The 22,879-nt window shown below is 37.8% G+C and overlaps 3 protein-coding genes and 1 long non-coding RNA gene across 8 annotated transcripts in view; 3 read left to right on the top strand and 1 right to left on the bottom strand.

The window, feature by feature from the left end:
• Positions 1-4,062: 4,062 nt before the first annotated feature.
• LOC136798639 (GRAM domain-containing protein 4-like) overlaps positions 4,063-22,879 on the bottom strand; it is a 55,244-nt gene continuing 36,427 nt past the window's right edge. For 2 of the 4 annotated variants that reach the window (XM_067055286.1, XM_067055285.1), the window contains exons 10-18: positions 22,602-22,723; positions 11,402-11,511; positions 10,688-10,746; positions 9,460-9,576; positions 8,002-8,173; positions 7,193-7,280; positions 6,401-6,482; positions 5,902-5,970; positions 4,063-5,423 (exon numbers count right to left, since the gene is read on the bottom strand). In XM_067055286.1, coding sequence (XP_066911387.1) covers positions 5,325-5,423; positions 5,902-5,970; positions 6,401-6,482; positions 7,193-7,280; positions 8,002-8,173; positions 9,460-9,576; positions 10,688-10,746; positions 11,402-11,511; positions 22,602-22,723 — 918 coding nt within the window. In that variant the 3' untranslated portion in view covers positions 4,063-5,324. The remainder of the gene's footprint in view (positions 5,424-5,901; positions 5,971-6,400; positions 6,483-7,192; positions 7,281-8,001; positions 8,174-9,459; positions 9,577-10,687; positions 10,747-11,401; positions 11,512-22,601; positions 22,724-22,879) is intronic. The other 2 variants (XM_067055284.1, XM_067055283.1) reach the window with 2 other exon arrangements.
• LOC136798644 (uncharacterized) lies at positions 11,673-12,437 on the top strand. Its single transcript, XR_010845418.1, has 2 exons — positions 11,673-11,976; positions 12,166-12,437. It is a non-coding gene; the product is annotated as an uncharacterized lncRNA (long non-coding RNA).
• LOC136798611 (uncharacterized) lies at positions 13,366-15,390 on the top strand. Its single transcript, XM_067055241.1, has 2 exons — positions 13,366-13,374; positions 13,600-15,390. The coding sequence occupies exons 1-2, from the start codon at positions 13,366-13,368 to the stop codon at positions 15,388-15,390; spliced, it is 1,800 nt and encodes a 599-aa protein (XP_066911342.1).
• Positions 16,068-20,225, top strand: LOC136798631 (uncharacterized). Of its 2 annotated transcripts, XR_010845416.1 has the most exons (2): positions 16,068-20,009; positions 20,199-20,225. XR_010845416.1 is itself a non-coding variant. In XM_067055271.1 (1 exon), exon 1 carries the CDS (start codon positions 16,075-16,077, stop codon positions 18,877-18,879), a length of 2,805 nt encoding a protein of 934 aa, XP_066911372.1. In that variant the 5' UTR covers positions 16,068-16,074; the 3' UTR covers positions 18,880-20,219. The 2 variants fall into 2 exon arrangements, 1 of the variants encoding a protein (XP_066911372.1); XM_067055271.1 differs by having other exon boundaries at positions 16,068-20,219.

The raw sequence follows: 22,879 nt of genomic DNA, 5'->3' as shown, positions 1-22,879 counted from the left end.
GTATACATCCGTCTCATGGCGTGGACTGCACCCTCGCTCCCGGAACTTCGTCCGCACATTTGCGCGTCAGATGAACCACGTACAACGTCTTCAGAGAATGCGGCTATCACAACTTTCCCCATGATTCGTCGGAGGACTTCTCCAACACATATCGGTCTAAGTCCAGGGTTCTTGTTGAGAGGTACAAGACGTGAAGCAAAAAGTGGTGCTAACGTTGAATCCTTCACATCGATGGAGCATATCTTTCTGATGACCGCTGCAACTGATTTTCGGAGGTCTGTACCCGTGTCTCCGTAGTCTCTGGATACGAGGATTCGTCTCCATCCGTCCGCATCCAAGCCCGAGGGTCCGGAACCACCACGAGTGATCTTTGCAGTGAACCTTACTGTCAAATGTAGCAAATTGTCTAGACCGACTGAACTTTGCACTTGAAGCCACTAATTCTATCTTCTTTGGCGTAAAAAAACATTGATATTGGCTTTCAAGTGCTATTCGTGTAGGTCGGTAGTTATGTTTAGATAATCAGAACTTTAGTAGTATTAAGCAATCTTAGATGCTTAATTAATTATTTGGCAAGTGATAAAAAAACTTTTTTTATCATCCCGTTAACGTAAAATCCATCTTTTGTATCAGAACATTACACTGAACTGAGATTACAAAAAGTAGATTGGACTATTTGGCGACCGCTTTTTAGAAGACTTGTGGAGTCTCCATAACTCGAACACGCATGGGTAGTTTTTGAATTTAGAGTTATGGAGTAGGGTTTATAAGGCATTGTTAACTGAAGAGACCATGAAACTTGCTCGAGTTAAGGAGATATTTGAGTAATAGAGGTTCGAGTTAAAGAGACTCTTTACGCTTTGTGTAGAAAGGGGTGTTAAAAGTTTACACTAGTCTCTCCGGTCTTATTTTTAAGATCTGTGCTTTTAGTTGGCTGTTAATTATCACTAATGCTAGATAGCTATTGTAGGCGTGTGCCTATGAAAGGTTCATTAGCTTTTATGAGTAATTTATAAAACTACATTTTTGATATTGGAGATAAAAGAAAAACCTTTGGGTTTGCTTAATCAATTTTTGCTTTTTGTTATATTTGTTGTTTCAATTAGGACTGCATTACTTAACGAAGATATACCGTTTTGAAATGTTTAGTTTAGCTTTTTTCATCAAGTAATACACAAGAACTTTGTACAGATTTGTTCAAAAAGCTCAAGAGTGGTTGATTGGAGTTAAAATCAAACTGCTAAAGCTCGGAGTTTGGCGCCGTTTCAGGCAGTCTCCAGTCAAATTTCAAAAAATCACAAAAAGGACATTCTCTTCATATTTACAAATGTGGGTTATTTCAAGCTGAAATAGTCATTCTGACTCGACATTACTCTGAACCGGTAAACCTATCTTGACGGAATTGTGTATACTGAAAAAATTGTTCTGGTTCAATTCTACAAGGTGTTACTATGAATACAAGTTGTCAGAACCAAACTGATACATTCTGTATGACAGAGTGCCACAACATCGCGTTCTTGTATTGGAATACTAGACTTACAATATCTTTGGTATTTTTACCCATCGTGATTACGGCTACCATTATGAATATACTTGTCGTCTGGGTGATTATCAAAACAAGACAGACTGGAAACCAATCTATAAAACTTATCATGTATCTTTCGATTGTAGATACTCTAGTGGCAGTCTTTTTAACTTCAAGCATAGTCATTCCTGTATTAGCAATCGAATTTCTACCATGCAGTGTATACAAAGCTTTATATTTTATACGCCATCTCGCTTTTTATAGCTCTTGCTACATGGTGGCTTTAACGGGAGTTGACAGATATTGTAGAGTACAGTTCAAACACGAATATTTGTGGAAATTTAATAAAAAGAGATTTCGAATTGTTTTTGTCATTGATTACTGTATGGTACTATGGCAGACTATTTTAGCCTGTGCAATGAACTTTTCATCAAAACATGGAGCAGCGGCTACATATTTGATACCAATGAACATCACCGTTTCAGTAATTATGATCACACTTTATGTTAAGACCCTGCATACACTTCGAAAAGACCAAAAAACACTCAAAGTTAAACTATCAAACTCAATAAATTTTGTATGTAGGATCTCAAGACATTATTTCATTATGTTCGGTACAGTCTTTACTCTGCTAGCAGTCTACCAAATCATATCACGGCGTGTGCTAGTGAAGCACCTACCAATACATAGTCTAGGATTGCTACCCATTTGGTACCATGCAGTAGTAATTAGTATGAGTATCATAAATGCTGGATATTTCTTGAAAATCAATCGACGTGGGAGACGAAAAGTGAAAGATTTACTGAGAAAATGTCGTCGATATTTAAGCATTCAAAATACCAATCGCATCGGTGATTTACCAATGGAAAGACCGAGAGTTGTGAGGATCCAAGTGGAATCACAGTCATCGTGAATCATTGATGATTCCAATCTCGTACCCAGACCTTTAGTTCACTTTTTTATGATTGTAATAGCACTCATACACCCCTGTCTCACAGCCCCGTTGGAAGTTTTTCCCTCAGTGGGGATAAAAATTCTTATTGAAAGCCCAATGGGAAAAGAAATTCTATTGTTCCAAGGTTAAGAAATCCAGTGGGGATGGTTTTGGAGTGCAATTTTTAATCGTTGAATTTTGAATGGGGATAAAATCAAAGTCAATTTCCCAGTGGGGAGATTTCAGGGTATTTTTCCCACCATGGACGAAATTTTTGCCAAATTTTCCAATGGATCTGGGGTCCCAGCGGGTCTGTGACAAAGGGTGTTATTTCACTATGAGTATTTTTTAAATTTCTATAGAAAAATGGATACAGTTTCTAGAGAAGATCAAGCAGTAATCTGGCACCCGATGTAGAAATTTTCTTCCGACACGCTAAAGCTCTGAAGGTCGGGAAAATTTTCAACATCTGGAAGAAATACATTACGGAATTTCGCCTGACCGCGTAATTTTTTAGAAAAATGGGCCCGAGTGCAATTTGGACAGGGAAGGTGTCATGGCCGACAAAATTTGGGTCAGAAAAAACTTCAAAAGGTTTCACGAAATAAATTCAAATACAAAACTTTTTGGAGAAGGAATCATGCAAAATATTATCATTCTTTTCACAAGGAGGGCATGCAGAAATACTCAAATAAGTATTTTTCCTTCTTTAAACTGATCACAGAAGCAAAAACAAAATAGAAACAACATTGTACACAAAAAAGCCTGAAAGAAGAGAAAAGTCATAATCAGCATCTATAATATAACACTAAAAGAAAAACTAAAGCTATAGAAAATGAATACTAACCCTCAATGGACACTTTTGTGAAGTTTAATAAAGATTTTATCCAAAAAACTTCAGTTCTGGAACACTGAAGTCGGTTTGTCGGTTGTCGGCCGGCCGGTGGACAACAGTTATATTTGGAGGACGGCCTAAGATAGATAACAACATGAAAGTTACTGATAAAAGCCTAAGCCCATAGGAACATACCTGCTTTAGTTTCTTTGGTCTTTGAATGGTATAAAATTTGAGAAAGTGCAGAAAAAATCAGCCATCAAAACAAACAAAAACAAAAGTTATGATTATCAACTTTTCTGTGGTACTGGTAGAAACACATTTTTTGGGTTGGTGCACATATAGAAATTACACTGGATACTAAAACTAATATTCAGGGAGTGATAAGTACAGTTAAACTACAAAAAGTCCATCAAAAGAAACCAAAATCAACCATAACAGCACACATTTTTTGAAAATTGCATCAGCCATGTAGTTTGTAATTTTTGCCGACATACTCATGACGTGGTAACTAACGACAGTGATTTGACGGTCTTTTTGAGGCGCCAGATCTCAAAAAAACAATTTTTGAGCGTTCAGCACGGCCCCGAAAATGAGGGCTAAACTTATGTCGGCACATCAATGGATGACTACTATTTCTCTCCGATGGTATATTGGCCCGCTCCTTTAGAGCTTTAGCGTGGGCGGCCGCCAATACGCCATCGGAGTATCAGATAAATCAAGCAGTAAAGAGACAATTTGAATTTCGAAAAAATTATGAATTTTTTTTACGAGAACAAAACTAATTCTTCTATATAACGTACTTAGGCCAGCTTCTGCATCAACCCAAATTTGTATAATTTTTTTAGCGGGGAACTTGAAGCTGAAAACTCCTTTTTTATAATAAATAATTTACATATTGCACTTTTAAAAAATTATAGAAAATCACCTGAAAAATTTCTCTTGAAATACTATGTACATGTTAATTTTCAAATTTAAATTAAATTCATTTTATTTGTAAAATATGTGTTTTATAAAGTCAGAAAGAGGTTAAATACACGACTCAAAGATTCATGCATAAACGTACAATCATCAATCTGTCTTGTTTTTAACTCTTACTTTTGGACTTTGGAAAATACATATTTTATGAAGCGCTACAACGGTATTATGCACTAATTTTGACATTTCCTTTTGATAAATACAATATCTAAAAATCTAACATTCTCAGACATTCATTTCTTTAGACTTGATCTTTTCACTACTGTTAAAATAAAGCTACTTCAGCCTCTAGCATCTTTAAAGAAGATAAGTAACCTTTAACGTTACTATCGAGATTTTTCTCAAGGGAATTGGTCTCGGCAAGAACTAATTTTAACAATAGTCATTATGAAAATCATTCGATTCAAGGAATCGCCTCTTCAAATTCGAGTTTCTTTTATCCACAATGATTCATCTCAGACTAAGTAAATTCGGAAAAGCCTCGTAACCTCTCATTAAACTTTGATTAAAGGCCTGGTCTAATATCTCAAGATATTCTTCGGACTCGAAAGTTTTCTTCCATGATGGCGAATTTCCAGCTAGGTTACAGAACCCTGCAAAACCTGAAAGCCCTTTGTTCTAAAAACAAAAACTAAAGTCTGTCGCAATATAATTTACAGCTGAGACAAAAATGGCTTTAACTTTTGATAGAATTCGAATTAGATAGCGATTTTGTGCTCGTTAAAAAGATTAAGAAATCGAGATAGCGGAAAAATATGATTCGAACTTTTATGTGAGATTACGTAGGTCATATCATAAATCTGAAGTAAACCGTTCTTTTCCCAATTAGCACTCTCTAAGGAAAACGTTGAGATATGCCACAGAATTTAGTCAAAATAATCTGCGTGAAAATCAAAATATAATTTAAAATTTCATTTTTTTTAATGTCTGTAAAAAAGCAAATAATTTATACATCAAACAAGAAAGCCAAGAAGAACATTAAAGATTTATTACCCATAATACATTTTTGAAACTGAACGCTGTGATATTGAAAAGAAAATGGTTTTTCAACTTTACATTTCGCTAGCCCAAGGCAAATTTAAAGACTTTCCAGCACGTACGATGCTTTCAAGCGCCTCATCACGTCCCATCATTGCAGCAAAGACATACGGCTGAAAAATAAACAAACAATAAATGATCACTGATGTGCTTAATGTAAGGGGAGCCTGAAGATTTTGGAGAATTTCTATAAAGGCGGCAGGCTTCATAGCAACTACTTTAGCCATAGACAAGACCAGTTCAAGGTAAAAACACCATAAAAATTTCATTGCGAAAGATGACAATAAAAATGAGAAATTTGATAAACAGTACTGGCATGTTTTGATTCAATTGATTGCTAGGCGGGATGTAGGGTAGCTACGTAGCCATGTGGTAAAGTGAAAATATTTTCCTATTTATTTAGAGTTAACATTAGTTTCAATCTACTTTAGGCGTATAAACTTTCGCAAGCAGAAACTTTCTCGATTTTATCGAATTTTGGCATTTTTCGCGAAAGAAAATGTCTAGCAAAATTCGGCTCTTTTCTGTCGTTTTTATTTAAGAAGAACGTGGTTAACACAAACGAAATTTCTTCAATCTACTACAATCTACCTTAGATATGCCAGTGACTTCAACTTCAATAGACATGCCAGGTCCAGGCATAAATGTGATTGGTTTACTCTAAAAACAAAAGAATATATGAAAACAATTCATTCATTCATTTTCCGAACAGCTCTTATTTTACGTAAAGTAAAATCTTGCAATTTTGATTTCTCAGATGCTACAACCAACGTCTATATATATTGACAATTTTAGGTATTTTAACGATTTTCAGAATTTCAGCTCGGGCGAGAATTGAGGTTTCAGTACTTCCACTTTCTTTCGTATTAATACTCAAAGTTAAACCTATACTTTCCAACCCTAAGTTAAGTAACTTAAAAATCACTTGTGGTCTTCAAACTTTGGGGAATTACCCTTTTGTGTCAAATATTATGTCGGTGATTGTAGCTATATTTTAATGAATGATAATAGCAATGATAATAATACAACTAATAATAGGCCCTAGCAAGTTTTACTACTATTGGAAAACAACTAGAAAGAAAAATCAAACCTTCTTCACTTTGATAATTTCAGCCAGGCTTATAGCAATATTCTTTTTGCTATGGAATTGATTCCTCTCAAAGCATAAAAAACTGAAATAGAAAAAAAGATAAATTGTTGCTTAACCATGTCATTTGGTATTGATTTTCTATGATATTCTTGTCTGTAGACAATCTCTGAGTTTTGGTGATCAATTTACCTAAAGTGTATCCAGATATAATTGGCAGCGTGGGAACAAGAATGCTTTTGATACTCAAATATATTGCGAAAATCTTTTTTTGCTTGTTTTAGAGAATCATGTTATGATTGAAAAACTGTTTTATCATCACTAGCCCCGTTTTTATTGAAAATTTGGAGATTTGATGCTTCACAGAAAAGTGCTAGCAAGGGATATTTCGGGTCCCATATCTTCCGAAGGACTTTTCCGTTTGTCTTGAAATTTGACAACCTTCTTAACCTAAGGTTTAACTACCACTGGTGTAAAAATAAACGCTGTAGCATAAGTAGAAAAAAAGCTTAACCTCTTTACAATCGCAAATTTAACCGCTAAAAATCGCGAAATTTTCAGCCATAAATACATTCAAATATAGCGATTTTGATTCTCTAAAACAAGCAAACAAATTTTTCACAATATATTTCACTATCAAAAGTTACAGGCATTCTTGTTTCCACTGCCAATTATATCTGGATAGACTTTAGTTAAGTTTCCTTTAAGGGCGTTATTATGAAACTCACATTATCTCGTAACAGTTATCCATATTATTATAACATTTATATCACTGAATGGATCCAGACTACTTACTTAGCAGTGAGATAGAGGCGTCCATGTTTCATACTTGTAAAAGGGTTTTCTTTGTCCATTAGTGTGCAACGTCTACCCTCTACCCAATCTATAAAATGTGAAAAGTCGGTTAGACATTGATCTGTAACTTTACAAGTACCAATGGAAATCAGATAAGATTATTTTTTCTAATACACGTTTTTTTATAAGAACACACTATATAAGAACACAAGGCTTCGCTGGCCAAAATGTTTAGAACAAGTTAAGAACATTTTAAGGCTTTGTGGACTTGACCGAATAACTATTTGAACTTTTCTGACAAATGGGAGACAAAAACGGACTTGTAATTAACTGCGCTCTTCTAGAATATTGGTCCATGGGGGAAAGGGATACATACAATCTTCGTGAGTAAAGTATCTTATCTCACTAATAAAACTAACCAAGTATTCAAGACGGGAAGAATGAGAACGACAATTTATTACCGCGAAAGGCAGAGTTTCCAAAAATAATCTTGGCTCAAATTTTGTTATGCAGTTGTAATACACCTATCAATGCTTTTTAGGGGATTGCTAATGAATTTACAAGGAACATTTGCTCTAGGCGCACGGTGTTTTAGGCTACAACTAAATCAAACCAAGCAAATTCCCGAAAATTCCCGGGTCTCTGCGGTAGAGTGTAAACCATTTTGAACATTCGAATAACTCTATCACTTCAATGCAAGGGTATCTTAAATTTTCACAAAAAGATTTTTGACACAGTCGTCGAGAAGAATTTTCCTTGTATTTTCGTTATTTGCTTTTAATAATTTTACACACACTTGATTATCTTACCAGGAAAAGGAGCTTCAGCTCTTGGTAATTGGAAACGATCACAAAAAATGATGGTTCCCCATGACACATTACTATCCGACGTTGATCCAGTTGCTTGGTTACCATTGCTACCATCTTCGTTTGTATTGTTTGTTTGGTTGTTGCTACGTGGTGACGTTGGTTGAGGTGAAGACTGGGAGTAGGATGAAAAAGTGAATCAATAAATAAAAACGAAAAGGTCCGTTTTATTGTTATAAATGTGATGCCGTTGGAATCCTTGAGGAGCCCGTTTGATATTTACGTGGTGTCCCATTTGATGTCAAAAATATGTCCCTTTTATTAACTCTATTTATCCTTTTTTGAGAATAGTATCCCTAGAGGGGGTTTTACCAGGCTCCATAACTTTTGATTAGAGAGAGAAGTTAGAAGCTGAAATTTTGCATGGATATTCTTTAAGTCAATACAAATTTATTGGAAAGATTTTTTGTCCTATTATGCCATTTTTGACAGAAGACGTCATCATTTGGGCAAATTTGGTTTGCTTATATGGAAATTAGTTTAAAATATTGAAAGTCACAAAATTTCAGAAAAAAATATCAAAAATTGAATGAGCTATTACAAAAAAACCGACCACCTGGTGGAATCCAACCACTGACCTTTATATATCCCTGGACCAAGCTATATCCGCCATCTTTAATCGAAGTTTTTTTTGAATTGGTACCCGTAAAGAAGCTATTGTAGTGTTTGAAACTTTGCCTAACGACAAACGGCGCTACATCATTAGTGTACAAGCCAAACTAGATCTAGCGCTCTCTCCGCGGGTACCAATTCAAAAAAACTCCGATCATCATATTTTGCTTGGCCGGCATTGAGTAACTTGGTCCAGGGATATATAAAGGTCAGTGAATCCAACCCCCCCCCCCTAGTATATGGCGTTATGTGAGTTGTACTTTCTCATGGATTTTTGAAAATTTTCTCATATTTTCCAACCCGTGTTATTTCTTTTCACATCGAATACACTAATTGTATATTAATAGGTAACTTTCTCTGTTTCGCCTTAACCACCCAGGTAGAAATAATACTCATTCGAACTCTAACTTTCTGGATTTTGCCTCACCCATCGAAACAAAAATGATAACATTTTGACCAGGAACTTAATTCTCTTGATAATAGTTTTGTACTATTGTCTATCTTCTCAAAATCTTTCTTCAGATTTACTCTAACTTGACTGGCCTATTCAAACGTGAATAATAATAAAATGAACTGATCAATCCTTACGATCATACCTCGCTTATTCAAACAGAAATAACAACGTTTTGACCAAAAACTGTCTTCTATTGATAGTGGTTAAGTTGATGCCATATTCCATCCTCATAAAATTTGGCCTCACTTATTCTGATCAACAGTATTTTATAGTGTTCATTCTACTTTGCCTCAACCATCAAAACAAAAATAATAGCATTTTGAGCAGGAACTTACTTCTCGTGATGATGATTTTGCTCCATCTTCGGCATCCATGGCTTCTTGACGTTGGTGTTCCGCGTGAGTTGGTAATTCGTGCCAAAGTCGCATGAAATCATCATACCGCCTTTGAACCTAGTATGGAAAGAAAAAGAATTGTTATAAGACAGGAAAATAAAGCACACTTTACGCAAATCAGTACCGAGTTTATGTATATGTGTATTTTTCTGCGTCGGAGACGGTAAGGTTCTAACCTTTTCTAAATCCTGACTGACTGAGGACGACGGTAAATCAGCACTTTCACCGTCCTCGATTTTGCGGGTCAGACTGTAGGTTTTTCCAAATGGCAGTCACTTTACCGTCCTAAAAAGTGCAAATACATAAACTCGCTGATGTGACAACCAGGGTTTCGGGAATCTAGCCCGAAAGCGTGGTGAGCCTTTGTATCAAAACGCTTCTCACTGAAATGGCCGAAATCAAGCTTTCTTATCTACCTGTCAACAGGCAGAAAATGTCCTGGCAAATGCCTTGTTAGTCATAAATAATTATTTTTGATTGAATCTGAATATAACAATAGCGTTCAGTTTGAGGTCGTTGTTGTTATTTTCTGCCCGCGTAGTTTGATTATTCGCCCGATAGTGTCATTTGCGCAAATGGCATTAGAGGGCTAATAATCAAATTGCAAGGGCAGAATTAATGACAACAACGAACGAAAACTTAACGCTATTACTATCATTATCCATATCGGACATTCAAACAACGTTTTTTTCTAGCGTCAACCAATTCTTTTCGCTTCCATGCAATGTCTTCAACAAATTTTTAGCACCTTGCGAGCGGGCCGCAAATGACCTAAAAGTGTTTTTTTTCTGACGTTAGTTTAGTCTCTTCGCTTCAATGCAACGACTTCAATCCAATTCCGAGCGGGCCGCAAATGACGTTATTGCCCTATACCCGGGCCGTTAATGATATTTTAGCCCTCTGAAGCCTGGCGCTTTAGTTTCCTCAGCGCGGGTATGACAATTTGAGTAACAAAACCTTTCAATACCGCCCGCCGATTGAACCTTTAATGGCTTACTTAATGACCGCTATATGGATAATAGTGAAGATTAAAATGACTAAACAACTAGCAACCCTTAGCCATGACAAGAAGACTATAAGCACGAGGGGGGAGGTTGGGTTCGAGTTTACCATGGTTACTAGCAAATTTCACCCCATTCTCCTGTTGTCAATCACACTGACAGATTACCTTTGGAAAGCGAGTGTATATAGGTGTGATGATGAATAGTTTCAATGCTGACGTCAGAACTGAAAAAAAGAGAAAGTCCTTTGGATAACAAGACATATTAACTCATTGTTCAAACAATACTTTCGAAAAAGAAGTCTCAAAAACGAAGACATAGAGAACAACAATTACAAGTTAACAAACAGGTTCTGAAAATTTAGGTAATGGTTTCCATTCTAAATGAATCGTAAAGGGCCGACAATTTCAAACTTTTCGACTTTATAAATTGTCGTTCTTTGGTTCATTGAAAAATTGATCATGCCTTTTTACACCAACATTTGATGGCTATAGTACAGTGGAAGGTTTAGCAGGTCTACCTAACGTATTAGGGGGGGGGGAGGGCTACGACAAAAAATGTTAGTGGACCGTGTACCAAAGTTGCTAAATACTACAAAAAGAGGAAAGAAAGTGAATTCTTTGATGGGCATTCTTTTTTGGGTGCATGAGATTTCTGATAATTTGGTATGTCACATGTCTATGTTTTGACAACGTTGGTATTAAGCTTTTTAAAAGCAGGCTTGCGGTTTGGGGCCTGAAAAGATGGGCCCCGTCAAAATTTTCACTTTCTTACCTCTTTTTAAAGAATTAATTTACTTTTCTACATGGTCCACTAATATGAATAAATTTTTTGTCTCATCACCCCCCACCTTGAGAACACTTCAATGTGATTCATCTTACCAATGAAGTGAAGAAGCGCTCCAGTGGATACAAAACATGAAAGAACGAACAGGACCACCAGACTATATAACAACTTCTTCGACGCTTCTGTGTGCCGCCAACGATACAAACTGGAAGAATGAAATGAAATTATGATGAGCAAATAAAGTTCTTTGCGAGATAAATATGTTAACCCTTTAAGTGCCAATATCGTGTATATCGGACATGAACCATATAAAATCGTTATTTTTGGTCTAAGTCGTAGGAATTGGATTGGGCTTCATGGTCAAGTGTTTTGGATAATGTGCTTATAACTGATTTGTTTTGGTTGTGACGTATGAGCTCGATAATGACAAGATGATAATTATCTTTAATTACCTTTTATCACGTTTTTCCATAAAGTATCATTTTTTCTACGCCTTTTTCACGCACTCAAATCAGATCAGAATTACTTTTACAAGAGACGTGAGTGAGATTTTCATTCTCGAGATGTGAGCAAAATACTTTTACTTTATGAGATCTGAATTCATTACAGAGTTGATTTTACTTTTACTTGGAGTCAGGAACATTTGGGGATAGTATTTGGACAATATTTTGTAAGTAATTTCATGTACATATCGTTCTTTCATATGGTGATATTTTTCCCTAGTTTATAAATACCCAAGTCAGATTAAGACATATTTTTATGAAGCGATTTCTTTACTTGTACATTATTTTACCTAGTCGACATTTTTCTTTCATAGGCCTATGTACATATTTTTAGTTTTTGAACTTTGGTTTTTTAGCTTGAACAACAATCAACAAGATTCCCACGTTCCAAGATTTTTGACTCAACTATCCCTAACATCTTCAAGAAAATATTTGGGAATCAAGTGGACAACAATCAAGTTTTGGAGGATCAAGTTTTGGTGGGACAATCAAGTGGAGAACTGGGACAAATGCTGAGAGGTAGAGACACATGTCAGAGGTATACCTTAAACTTTGGCTTGGAAATTTGAAGATAGCTCACAATCTTCTTCGTCTCTCAAGTCCTATCGTCTGGAAAATCGCCTATCGTTTGGAACATACTCTCTCTGATACCCTCCATATTGTTTCCGCTACCCCCCTCATTTGGAAAAGGCCGTCCGAATATCATCCTCCTATCACACGTTCGGAAATCGTCCATCCAACGTCCGTTGTCCTCCCAAATTTATCGTTTCCGGGATTCACTCTATCCGGAATTCTCTCCTACCGTATCGTCACAGATACTCCATTTCGTTCAGATACCGCACCCAGCGTCGTATCGTTTTATCGGTATACACACCAAATTGTATACAATCCATCATTTCGTTGTTGATTCTCCCGTTGCAAAACGCCACTTCCGCCCCGCCTTGTTCTCATACGTGGTTCGCCCTCAACTGTGGTCCACCCCACCACCAATCGTGGTCCACCCTCATCCTCAATAGTGGTCTACTTTATCAATCGCAGTTCACTTTCGTTTGAATTGTCTTCCGCCCTCGATTATTAATCGCTACCGGCCGTCGTTCAATTCGCAGCCCGCTCTTGTTTCCAATCGTGATCCGCCCGTTGTAATTCGTGGTCCGCCCTTATTTGCAATCGTTGTTTGTTCTCATTATCAATCGTGGTTCAGCCTTGTTATCAATCGTCGGCCGCCCTTTTCATCAGTGGTCTACACTCGTTCCCAATCGGGACCGCCCTTGTGTCCAATCGAGCGTTTATTCAATACCGCCCGTCGTATTCGTCTGTGGTACACGCAACTACCACATCAGTTGACTAATCCGTGGACTACCTGTTCTTGATTCAACCTTGTTTCATCACCGTCCAGACCATCATGTCAATCCGGAGATCTCAAAGAATTGCAGGACAAGGGCCTGATCATTCCACTGACCTAGCCAAACTGATATCTCTAAGGAACACTCGAAGAGGTCTTCTGGGATATCTTACACGGGTGGCAAATCAAATCTTATCCTACCTGAATGATCAAGATGCATCGAGTGCGTCTACGTTGCATAACACTCTTGTGGAGACTTACTTAAAATTCAGAGCGGCAAACACAGAATATCTTACCTATGAAACTGACGAAAGAAGGATACAAGAATGCACAGAGACTGAAGCTAGAGAGGCTAATCGCATCGCTGAAATAGAGCATGAGATTCGTACGAGATTGAGAACACCAAATCTTTCCAACACTACACCTGATACAAGTCTGTATGATGTAGATCCATCTGAAACTTCCAACTTCCAACATATCGGGTCATGATAAACGTACTAACGTATTCAATCCTCATATTCGTATACCTGTTGGCTCCAGTGGAAACTCACCTACTGTTTCTCATATCGAATCACCTCCTAACTCAGCTATTCACCACTCACCTGTCCATCCACAACCTCTTCAACGAAGTCTATCTCAGGTGAGATTTACTCCATGTCCACCTTCGGTGTCTTCTGTCACAGCAAAGCCACGAAGCAGCTTCCGACGTCTACGCCAAAAGGCATCTACAACATCAGGTGATAATCGTTCAGAGCCTTCAACTGCCACTGTGACTCTTGCTAATGCTAATTCTTACACAAAACCCAAACCTCCATACCTCGTCTTCAGACCAGTCGACCAATTCATTGACGAATTGACAGAAGGAGAGGAAACATGCCTCGCCGGCTTATCAAACCCATTAACAGCAAATTCTGCGCTGAGGTTCGAATTCGAGACAAAGGCTCTTCCAACCATTGAATTAGTTAAGTTCAGTGGCGACAGCTCCAAATGGCCAGACTTCGTCGAAAATTTTAGTCGCAGAGTCCATTATAAACTCTCCTTCACCGACAACGATCGAATGGAAAGACTCCTCAGTATTTTGATTGGTGAAGCCAAAAAGAGCGTTGAATGTATCGGAACCTCTGGGATATTCTACGCAACTGCCTTGAAAACCCTGAAGAGAGATTTCGGTAATAAGACGGTGGTAACACATTCCAAGCTTAGGAACCTGCTTGACAAACCTCAGTTACCTTCTGATGATCGTTCCTCCTTGAAAAGATTTCACCAACACCTGAAATCAACAGTGACATGGCTAAAGATGATTGGTAATATGGGTGCAATTCACTCTGCTGAGAATCTGTCCAGAGCTGTCATTCGGTTGCCTGACAATTTGAGAAAGGCATTTTATCGGACATCTAAAGATTACGAGGATACCAGTCTTTCACTGATGAAGCTTGAATCATGGCTTGACTCCAAGCTCAAGGAGTTTTATAATCCCATTGCAGACATAATCGCTCAAGAAGAACAGAAACCAAAAGACAAAAGGAAAGACAAACGCAAGGAAGGGCAATCAAATTACTTAGGAGGAAAAGGTGATTCAAAGACCCCAGTATGCTACGTATGCAATGAACCCCACAAGCTTTGGCGTTGTGAACGCTTTAAACAGAAATCAATTGCTGAAAGGAGAGGAGAAGCAAGAAAGTTAAATCTATGCTATAACTGTCTCTCAAAAGGTCATTCCATCAAAGATTGCAAGTGCCAAACAAGATGTAAAGAATGTCAAAGAAAGCACCACACGTTACTCCATGATCCAAATTACAAAGCAAATCCACCTGCAGGAACTGAGGAAAGGGAATCTCATTATGCTAAATCCAAAAGGACAACCTTCCTTCAGATCGTGCCGGTCACCATTTCAAACGGTGATATATCAGAAAAGGTGAATGTTCTTCTAGATCCTGGTTCTGATACCACGTTAATCAGTGCCAGCCTTGTTGATCGATTGAAATTACCAAATGTCAACAGTAATCTGAAAGTTTCTATCAGCAACGTTCTAACAAAAAAGCAAACCATGAGATCAAGATCAGTCAACTTTCTTCTTTCATCATGTGATTCCAGCGTTCATGTAGAGGACGCTTGGGTAGTCGAGTCTCTAAACATCAAGAAGAAACCCTACAACGTTTCGAAAATGAAGAAACAATACCAACATCTCAGAGATGCTTCCTTACCACACAACCACTCGATAAAGACGTTGAGATCCTAATCGGTGCAGACGTACCCGAAGCGCTCTTGCATCTCGAATTTATTAAAGGTGAAAGCTCAAAAGAACCAATTGCTGTGAGGACTTTGCTAGGATGGACTATCTTCGGAGGGAAGTCTGGTAGCAATGATGGTTGCTCTAATTACATATCAGTTCAATCCCTTGACTCGAAGCTGGAAAGATTCTGGAGTCAAGAAACCTATGCGACAACGCCTGATTCAGAAGCCTTGCTTACTCGGGATGAGAAGAGAGCCTTACATCTTCTAAAGAACAACACAAGACTCGTGAACAATCATTTTGAAGTGGGCATGTTGTGGAAAAGGGACGATTTGGAGCTCGTGAATAATCGACCACTTGCAGTCACCAGACTTCTGTCTACTGAGCGAAGATTAGAGAAATTACCTGAAATCAAACAAATCTACAGTTCGAAGTTAGAAGATTATGTAAAGATTGGTCACGTCCAAGAATTGACCAAAGACGAAGCAGCAAAGACATCATCCAAGACGAACTATATACCGCATCACTTTGTCTTAGAACCAAACAAACCGGGTAAAATTCGAATCGTCTGGGATGCATCTGCTAGGTTTAAAGGAACCTCACTGAATGATCAACTCCTCAAAGGACCAGATTTACTGAACAGCCTGGTCACAGTCCTATCGAAATTTCGAAGAGGAAAAAATTGCAGTGATGAGTGACGTAGAAAAAATGTTCCACCAAGTTCTTGTACCTGAAGAGGATACAGTTTCATTGCGCTTTTTGTGGAGGAAAAATGAGGAAGAGATATCAGAGTTTAAGATACTGGTCCACCCTTTCGGAAAAAAGGATTCACCGTGCTGTGCCAATTGGGCATTGAAGGGATGTGCTAATAAGATTCAAGACGTACCAGAAGGAGAAGTGCTCAAATCGCTAACATCGGATGAAAGAGCAGCTGTCACAAAAGCTGTTTCCGAAGAATTCTACATGGATGACTTCCTAGGATCATTCGATTCAACAAATGAAGCAGTCAACACCTGTTCAAACCTTGTCAGAATCACCGCTGAAAGAGGTTTTCGATTGACAAAGTGGATTTCAAATGATACTGAATTTTTGAAAGCAATTCCAAAGGAGGATTTATCGCCAAAAATAACAAACCACGACTTCAAGGTACTACCATCAGAAAGAACCCTTGGAGTAAGGTGGAATCCAACCGACGATGTCTTCTTCTTCAATGTTCCAGTCAAGGAATGTAAAGAGACAAAGAGAGGCTTGCTGAGTTTCTTGTGTTCGATATTCGACCCTCTTGGATTCTTGGCACCCTACCTTATTGCACCAAAACTGATGCTTCAATCCCTTTGGAAAGAAAAGGTTGGATGGGATGAAACCCTTCCAGAACGGATCCTGAAACAGTTCAAAGAATGGCAAGAAGGACTTTCGTCACTGAAAGAAATCTCCATACCAAGATGGTTCAACTTTGCAAAGATTACAGCTACCGAAATCGAGTTACACGTCTTTTCAGATGCTTCGATGAAGGCATTTGGAGCAGTTGCTTACTTTCGGACAATGGATGATGATGAGGTCAACTGTAGTTTCATCATCGGTAAATCAAGGTTAGGACCTATTAAAGGAAGCACAACACCACGTTTAGAGCTGCAAGCTGCCGTCCTCGCATCCAGGATTAAAAATTGTGTCGTCAAAGAAATGGATCTTCCCATGAACAAGACCTTCATGTGGACTGATTCAAAGGTCACACTCAGTTATATTCGGAATGAACAAAAGCGATTCTCAAATTACGTAATGAACCGTACAAACGAAATCCGTAAAAAGACAGAGGTTGAGAATTGGCGCTTCGTACCAGGAAAACTCAACATCGCAGACATTGGAACCAAATGTTTTGGTGTTGAAGAAACCAAGACATGGATCGATGGACCTGAATTCTTGAGGGAGAAGGTGGTCAGGCAATTTGAGGAACCTGAGGAGGACGAAGAACTCATGGAGATCATCACAGCCCATATCGAAATCAGAGTTGACGAATCAACAAATGTCATCAGTTGGGAAAGATTTTCCAGTTGGACCAAGCTGAAACGATGCTACGCCTGGATTCTCAAGCTGAGAAGGAGATGGGTAGAGGTAAAACGTAATGGTGAATCGTCAATCAACAAAGAAATCCTTGATGTTGAGGACCTCAATGACGCTACCAAGGAGTTATGTCGCATTGCCCAAGATGAATCGCAGCACTCAATGGATGAAAAGAGACTTTCAAGTTTCACACCAATCATTCTACACAACCTCGTTTGTGTTGGAGGACGTATTTCCAAGTGTGACGTACCCAACCAGTCCAAGCATCAAGTAATTCTTTCCAACGAACATCCAATAAGCGAGCTCATCATACGTCATGTACATGAGGTCAACCACCACTGTGGAAGAAATGCCACTCTTGCCCTTGTGCGAGAGAAGTATTGGATTTTGAAAGGAAAGAGCAAGGTCAGGAAAGTGCTAAATCAATGCTTTGTTTGCAGGAGAGAGACGATCAAAACCAAACATCCAATGATGGCAGACCTTCCAAAAGAAAGACTTTCAGTTGGATCACACGCTTTTGAGAATGTTGGAGTCGACTACTTTGGACCAATCAATGTAAAACAAGGACGTAGAACTCGCAGAACTGCAGGCACCGCTAAAAGGTATGGTGCTCTCTTCACGTGTATGACTACACGAGCTTTACACCTCGAACTAGCTGGAGACCTATCAACTGACAGCTTCATCTTAGCACTCCGACGTTTTCGAGCAAGGAGAGGCAATCCAAAAACCATCAGGAGTGATAACGGAACCAACTTTGTGGGAGCTGAAAGAGAGATACGAGAAGCTCTTGCAAAATGGGACCAGAAACGAATCCAAGATGAGCTTTCACAGTATGACATTGTGTGGAAGTTCAATCCACCTGTAGCTCCATGGATGGGTGGAGCTATGGAATCCATGGTTAAGCTCACAAAGAAATCATTACGATCAGTAATCAAAGACAGAATCTTCACTGAGGAAGCACTTCACACGTTCCTCCTTGAAGTTGAATCAACTATCAATTCGCGACCACTCACACCACTGAGTGACGACATCAACGATTTTGAAGCTCTCACCCCTAACCACTTTCTATTAGGAAGAGCTTCACCCAATCTTCCAATCATTTATAACCCTCAACAAAACAACCTGAAGAGCAAGTGGAAGCAGGTCCAATCAACACTTGACGAATTTTGGAAGAGATGGGCAAAGGAGTACCTACCTACAATCAACGAACGAGCTAAATGGCGCCATCCAATACGGAACACTAAAGAAGGGGATTTAGTTGTCATCAGCGAAAAGGACATCCCAAGATACAAATGGCCATTGGCACGCGTTGTTAGTGTCATCACATCAGATGATGGCATCACAAGGATTGCAAAAGTCAAGACGTCCGACGGTTCGATATACACTAGGCCAACCGGTAGCCTAGGCTTGTTGGAAGACGGAACCTCATCCAATTGACGATTGCCCTGTCATCGAGTTAAGCAAAAACATATGCTTATTACGTTGTGTTAATAAATATCACCAATTGTACACCTTACGTTGCTAAGGTACTATCAACAGAAGTTCGTCCCTGAACTTGAAGTCATCAATTGTACACCTTACGTTGCTAAGGTACTATCCAACAGAAGTTCGTCCCTGAACTTGAAGTCACCAATTGTACACCTTACGTTGCTAAGGTACTATCAACAGAAGTTCGTCCCTGAACTTGAAGTCATCAATTGTACACCTTACGTTGCTAAGGTATTATCAACAGAAGTTCGTTCCTGAACTTGAAGTCATCAATGGTAGACCTTGCGTTGCTAAGGTACTATCAACAGAAGTTCGTCCCTGAACTTGAAGTCGTCAATTGTGCACCTTACGTTGCTAAGGTACTATCCACAAAGGTTCGCCCTTGAACTTGAAGTCATCAATGAAACGCCTTGCTTTGCTAGGGCACTATCATCAGAAGTTCGCCCCTGAACTTTGAAGTTACCATCAATGAAACAAGGCCCTGTACCAATTGTTCGCCTTGTTTCTACAAAAGTGCTATCACCAGAAGTTCATTGAACGTGACGCAATCATCAGTCGTTCGCCTGGAACCAGGCATTATCATCAGAAGTTCGTCTTGAACTTGAGGGAATCATCAGATGTTCACCCTACATCAAATCATCAACTGTTTTGACGGTCATCTTCACAGTTCGCCACGAAATTTTGGTACGACTACCACCGTGTTGTACATAATGAGCTGAATAGTCCGATTGATAGACTGAATGAACTCTTGGTTCTTCCCCTTTTGGGTGGGAGTGTTTTGGATAATGTGCTTATAACTGATTTGTTTTGGTTGTGACGTATGAGCTCGATAATGACAAGATGATAATTATCTTTAATTACCTTTTATCACGTTTTTCCATAAAGTATCATTTTTTCTACGCCTTTTTCACGCACTCAAATCAGATCAGAATTACTTTTACAAGAGACGTGAGTGAGATTTTCATTCTCGAGATGTGAGCAAAATACTTTTACTTTATGAGATCTGAATTCATTACAGAGTTGATTTTACTTTTACTTGGAGTCAGGAACATTTGGGGATAGTATTTGGACAATATTTTGTAAGTAATTTCATGTACATATCGTTCTTTCATATGGTGATATTTTTCCCTAGTTTATAAATACCCAAGTCAGATTAAGACATATTTTTATGAAGCGATTTCTTTACTTGTACATTATTTTACCTAGTCGACATTTTTCTTTCATAGGCCTATGTACATATTTTTAGTTTTTGAACTTTGTGTTTTTAGCTTGAACAACAATCAACAAGATTCCCACGTTACAAGATTTTTGACTCAACTATCCCTAACATCAAGCATAAAAAAAAATCAAAAGTGAGTCTTTCCAGCGAGATTTTTAGCCAAAAAGTCAAAGAAATATAAAAATTCGACAAAAATCCACTTTCTTGGGATTTTGACCGTTTTTTTACCATTTTTGGTCAACGAGTGATCCAAGAACCTCCAAATTTGGCCCTGCTTTACTTGATTCTGTCATCTAGCGAATTGATTTGAAGTTTTACTACCTTTCTGTCATTCAGGCAGGTCCGCGCAGCGGAAATATAAGCCTTTATAGTTTGAACTAGCGATTCCCTTTAAAAACTTAGAAGCACTTTTAAGGGTAAAGTAATCAAAATATTAAAACAATTCCTTGGATTCATTCCAAAAGATCGAGGAACCTTTAGAAGATTATTTCAAAAATCGAAAATGGTAGATTTTCAACTGTTAGTGTGTTTTCTTGTGAATCATCAATCCACAATTGGTGACGAAATACTTGGCACAAAAGGGAAATCCACCGGGAAGTTTTGAAACCACAATCGATTTGCAAGCAGGGGGGTACCAAGTTGTGGTACTGGACCAGTGCCGAAAAGTTGTACTTTCTTGTTTTTTGAAATTTATCTGAGACCACCACCCCTTAGTACCCGGTACAATCTTGATATTACCATTGAGAAATGACACACCACCGTTGAGTACCCTGTACTAAGTTGATTTTTCCCCTCAAAATAGGTTACCACCCTTTAATTCTTAGTAATTTACTTTCTGGTCTTTGGTTTCTGGTACTTTCTGGTACACCTCCTTTAAATTTTCTAAAAAACTTTACAACACTGTATTAAAAAACATACCACACCACTCTGAAAAATCCCTGTCAAGTTAGGTCAACTCAAATATCATTTTCAAGCCAATTTTTTTTTAAATCAAAAGAAATAAAGTTTCAAATAAGAACATATGTATAACAAGCTTGTAAAAGAAATCAAAAGAACTAAAGTCTATTCACGATAAGTGTGCACTCTTTTTTCTTTTACCTATAACTTTTGAAGGAATTCTTCAATCTTTATAAATTTGGTATCGTTGGAAAGATATTAGTGAGTGAAACAATTTGGAATTAAAAAATCTATAAAAAAATTATAAAAATGAAGATGAAAATGAAGAAGAAAAAAATGAAGATCTTGTAGAAAGGTGCTATAACTATCAATTTAACTGAAGTGACTCCTTCATTATCGAACGTCATCACTATGAAAAAAATTTTCAAAAATAATCATTCAGTCAAAAGATATCAAACAAAGTTATAAGCTGATTGACGTCTAAAAACGCTGTTTTCTGCTGTTTTCTGCTGTTTTTTGGGGTCAATCACTTATCAACTTTGTATCATAACTTTATATTGAATAAATATTTTACTGAAATTTTTTCACAGTGATGACCTCCTAAGATCAAAAAATCTCTCCAGTGAAAATGAAAGTTATAGCACTTCTCTACAAGATCTTCATTTTTTTCTTCTTCATTTTCATCTTCGTTTTTAAATTTTGTTTAAAGACTTTTTTACTTCAAATTGTTCCACTCAAAAATATCTCTCCAACGATACCAAATTTATAAAGAACAAAGAGTTTCTTCAAAAGTTATAGGTAAAAGAAAAAAGAGTGCACACTTATCGTGAATAGACTTTACAATACTGTACAATAAACTAGTCTCAAAAAAATGAGATATAAGAATAGCTAGGAGAAAGCCAACCAAAGGTTAAAATGTAACAACCATCTCAATAAAATCCTAAGAACTTATAAAGTATACTATTGAATTAAAATCACTTCTGGCCCTGCTGGACGTTTCAAATTTGATTGAAAAGCTTTCTTTTCATCTCATTTTCTTGCATTTTCTTAGAAATTGGTCAAGAGTCAAGAGAAAGGTAAAAGAACAATTTATGCAGGATTTTGAGTACCAGATACTAACTTGATGCCTCATTTTTGGTATTGAGACCACCATTTAGTCCCTTGATACAAAGTTGTAAAAAAATTTTTTTCAATAGGAACCACCATTAGTACCATGTACTAAGTTGTTTTTTACTTACCTTATCAGACCACCACCCAGCACTGGCCCCCACAATTTAGTACCGACCCCCCCTGTTGCAAGTGCTCTAAAGTAGGATCGAAGGGTAGAGTTTTAACTCTGAGTTTTAACGCTAGACTTAAGACGAAAAGTTCAAAAATGGTCCAGCAGGGCTTGAAATATAGCCTAGAAACCAATAAATCCCTCCCAGATCGAAATAATCGATGAAATCAAGTTGAAGGCCCGAAATTTACAATTCTCGCTCGAACTTCAATTTTCAAAAAATGGTAAATTAGCCAAAAGTGCCAATATGTTATGGCACTGATTGTAGTTACTTACTTTTGTAGTTTTTCTAAACTGTCAGACAATTGACCCAACGTATTCTGCACTGTTTTGGCGATACTCAGTACTAATTGGTATCTTTCGCTAAGTGTACTTGCTCCTTCTTGCTCTTTCGTTTCCTAGAGTTGGTGAAAGAAATTTGCTTTTAGAATCGCACCCTTACCGTTGAAAAACATACCCTTACAGTGCATTTTCCTCAATTTTTCCTGGATTTGCTGAAATTTCCACCCTTGCAGGGCATTTATCAAAAAGTCCACCCTCTACAGTGCATTTTG

This window comes from Clytia hemisphaerica, unplaced genomic scaffold (assembly GCF_902728285.1).
Source record: "Clytia hemisphaerica strain Z4C2 unplaced genomic scaffold, Clytia hemisphaerica genome assembly, whole genome shotgun sequence".
In the NCBI taxonomy this organism is placed as follows: Eukaryota; Metazoa; Cnidaria; class Hydrozoa; order Leptothecata; family Clytiidae; genus Clytia; species Clytia hemisphaerica.
This window is presented reverse-complemented; position numbering and strand designations above follow the sequence as displayed.

Excerpts from the sequence above, each read along its gene's own strand:
- LOC136798631 (XM_067055271.1), top strand. The coding sequence starts at position 16,075 with ATGAGTGACGTAGAAAAAATGTTCCACCAAGTTCTTGTACCTGAAGAG.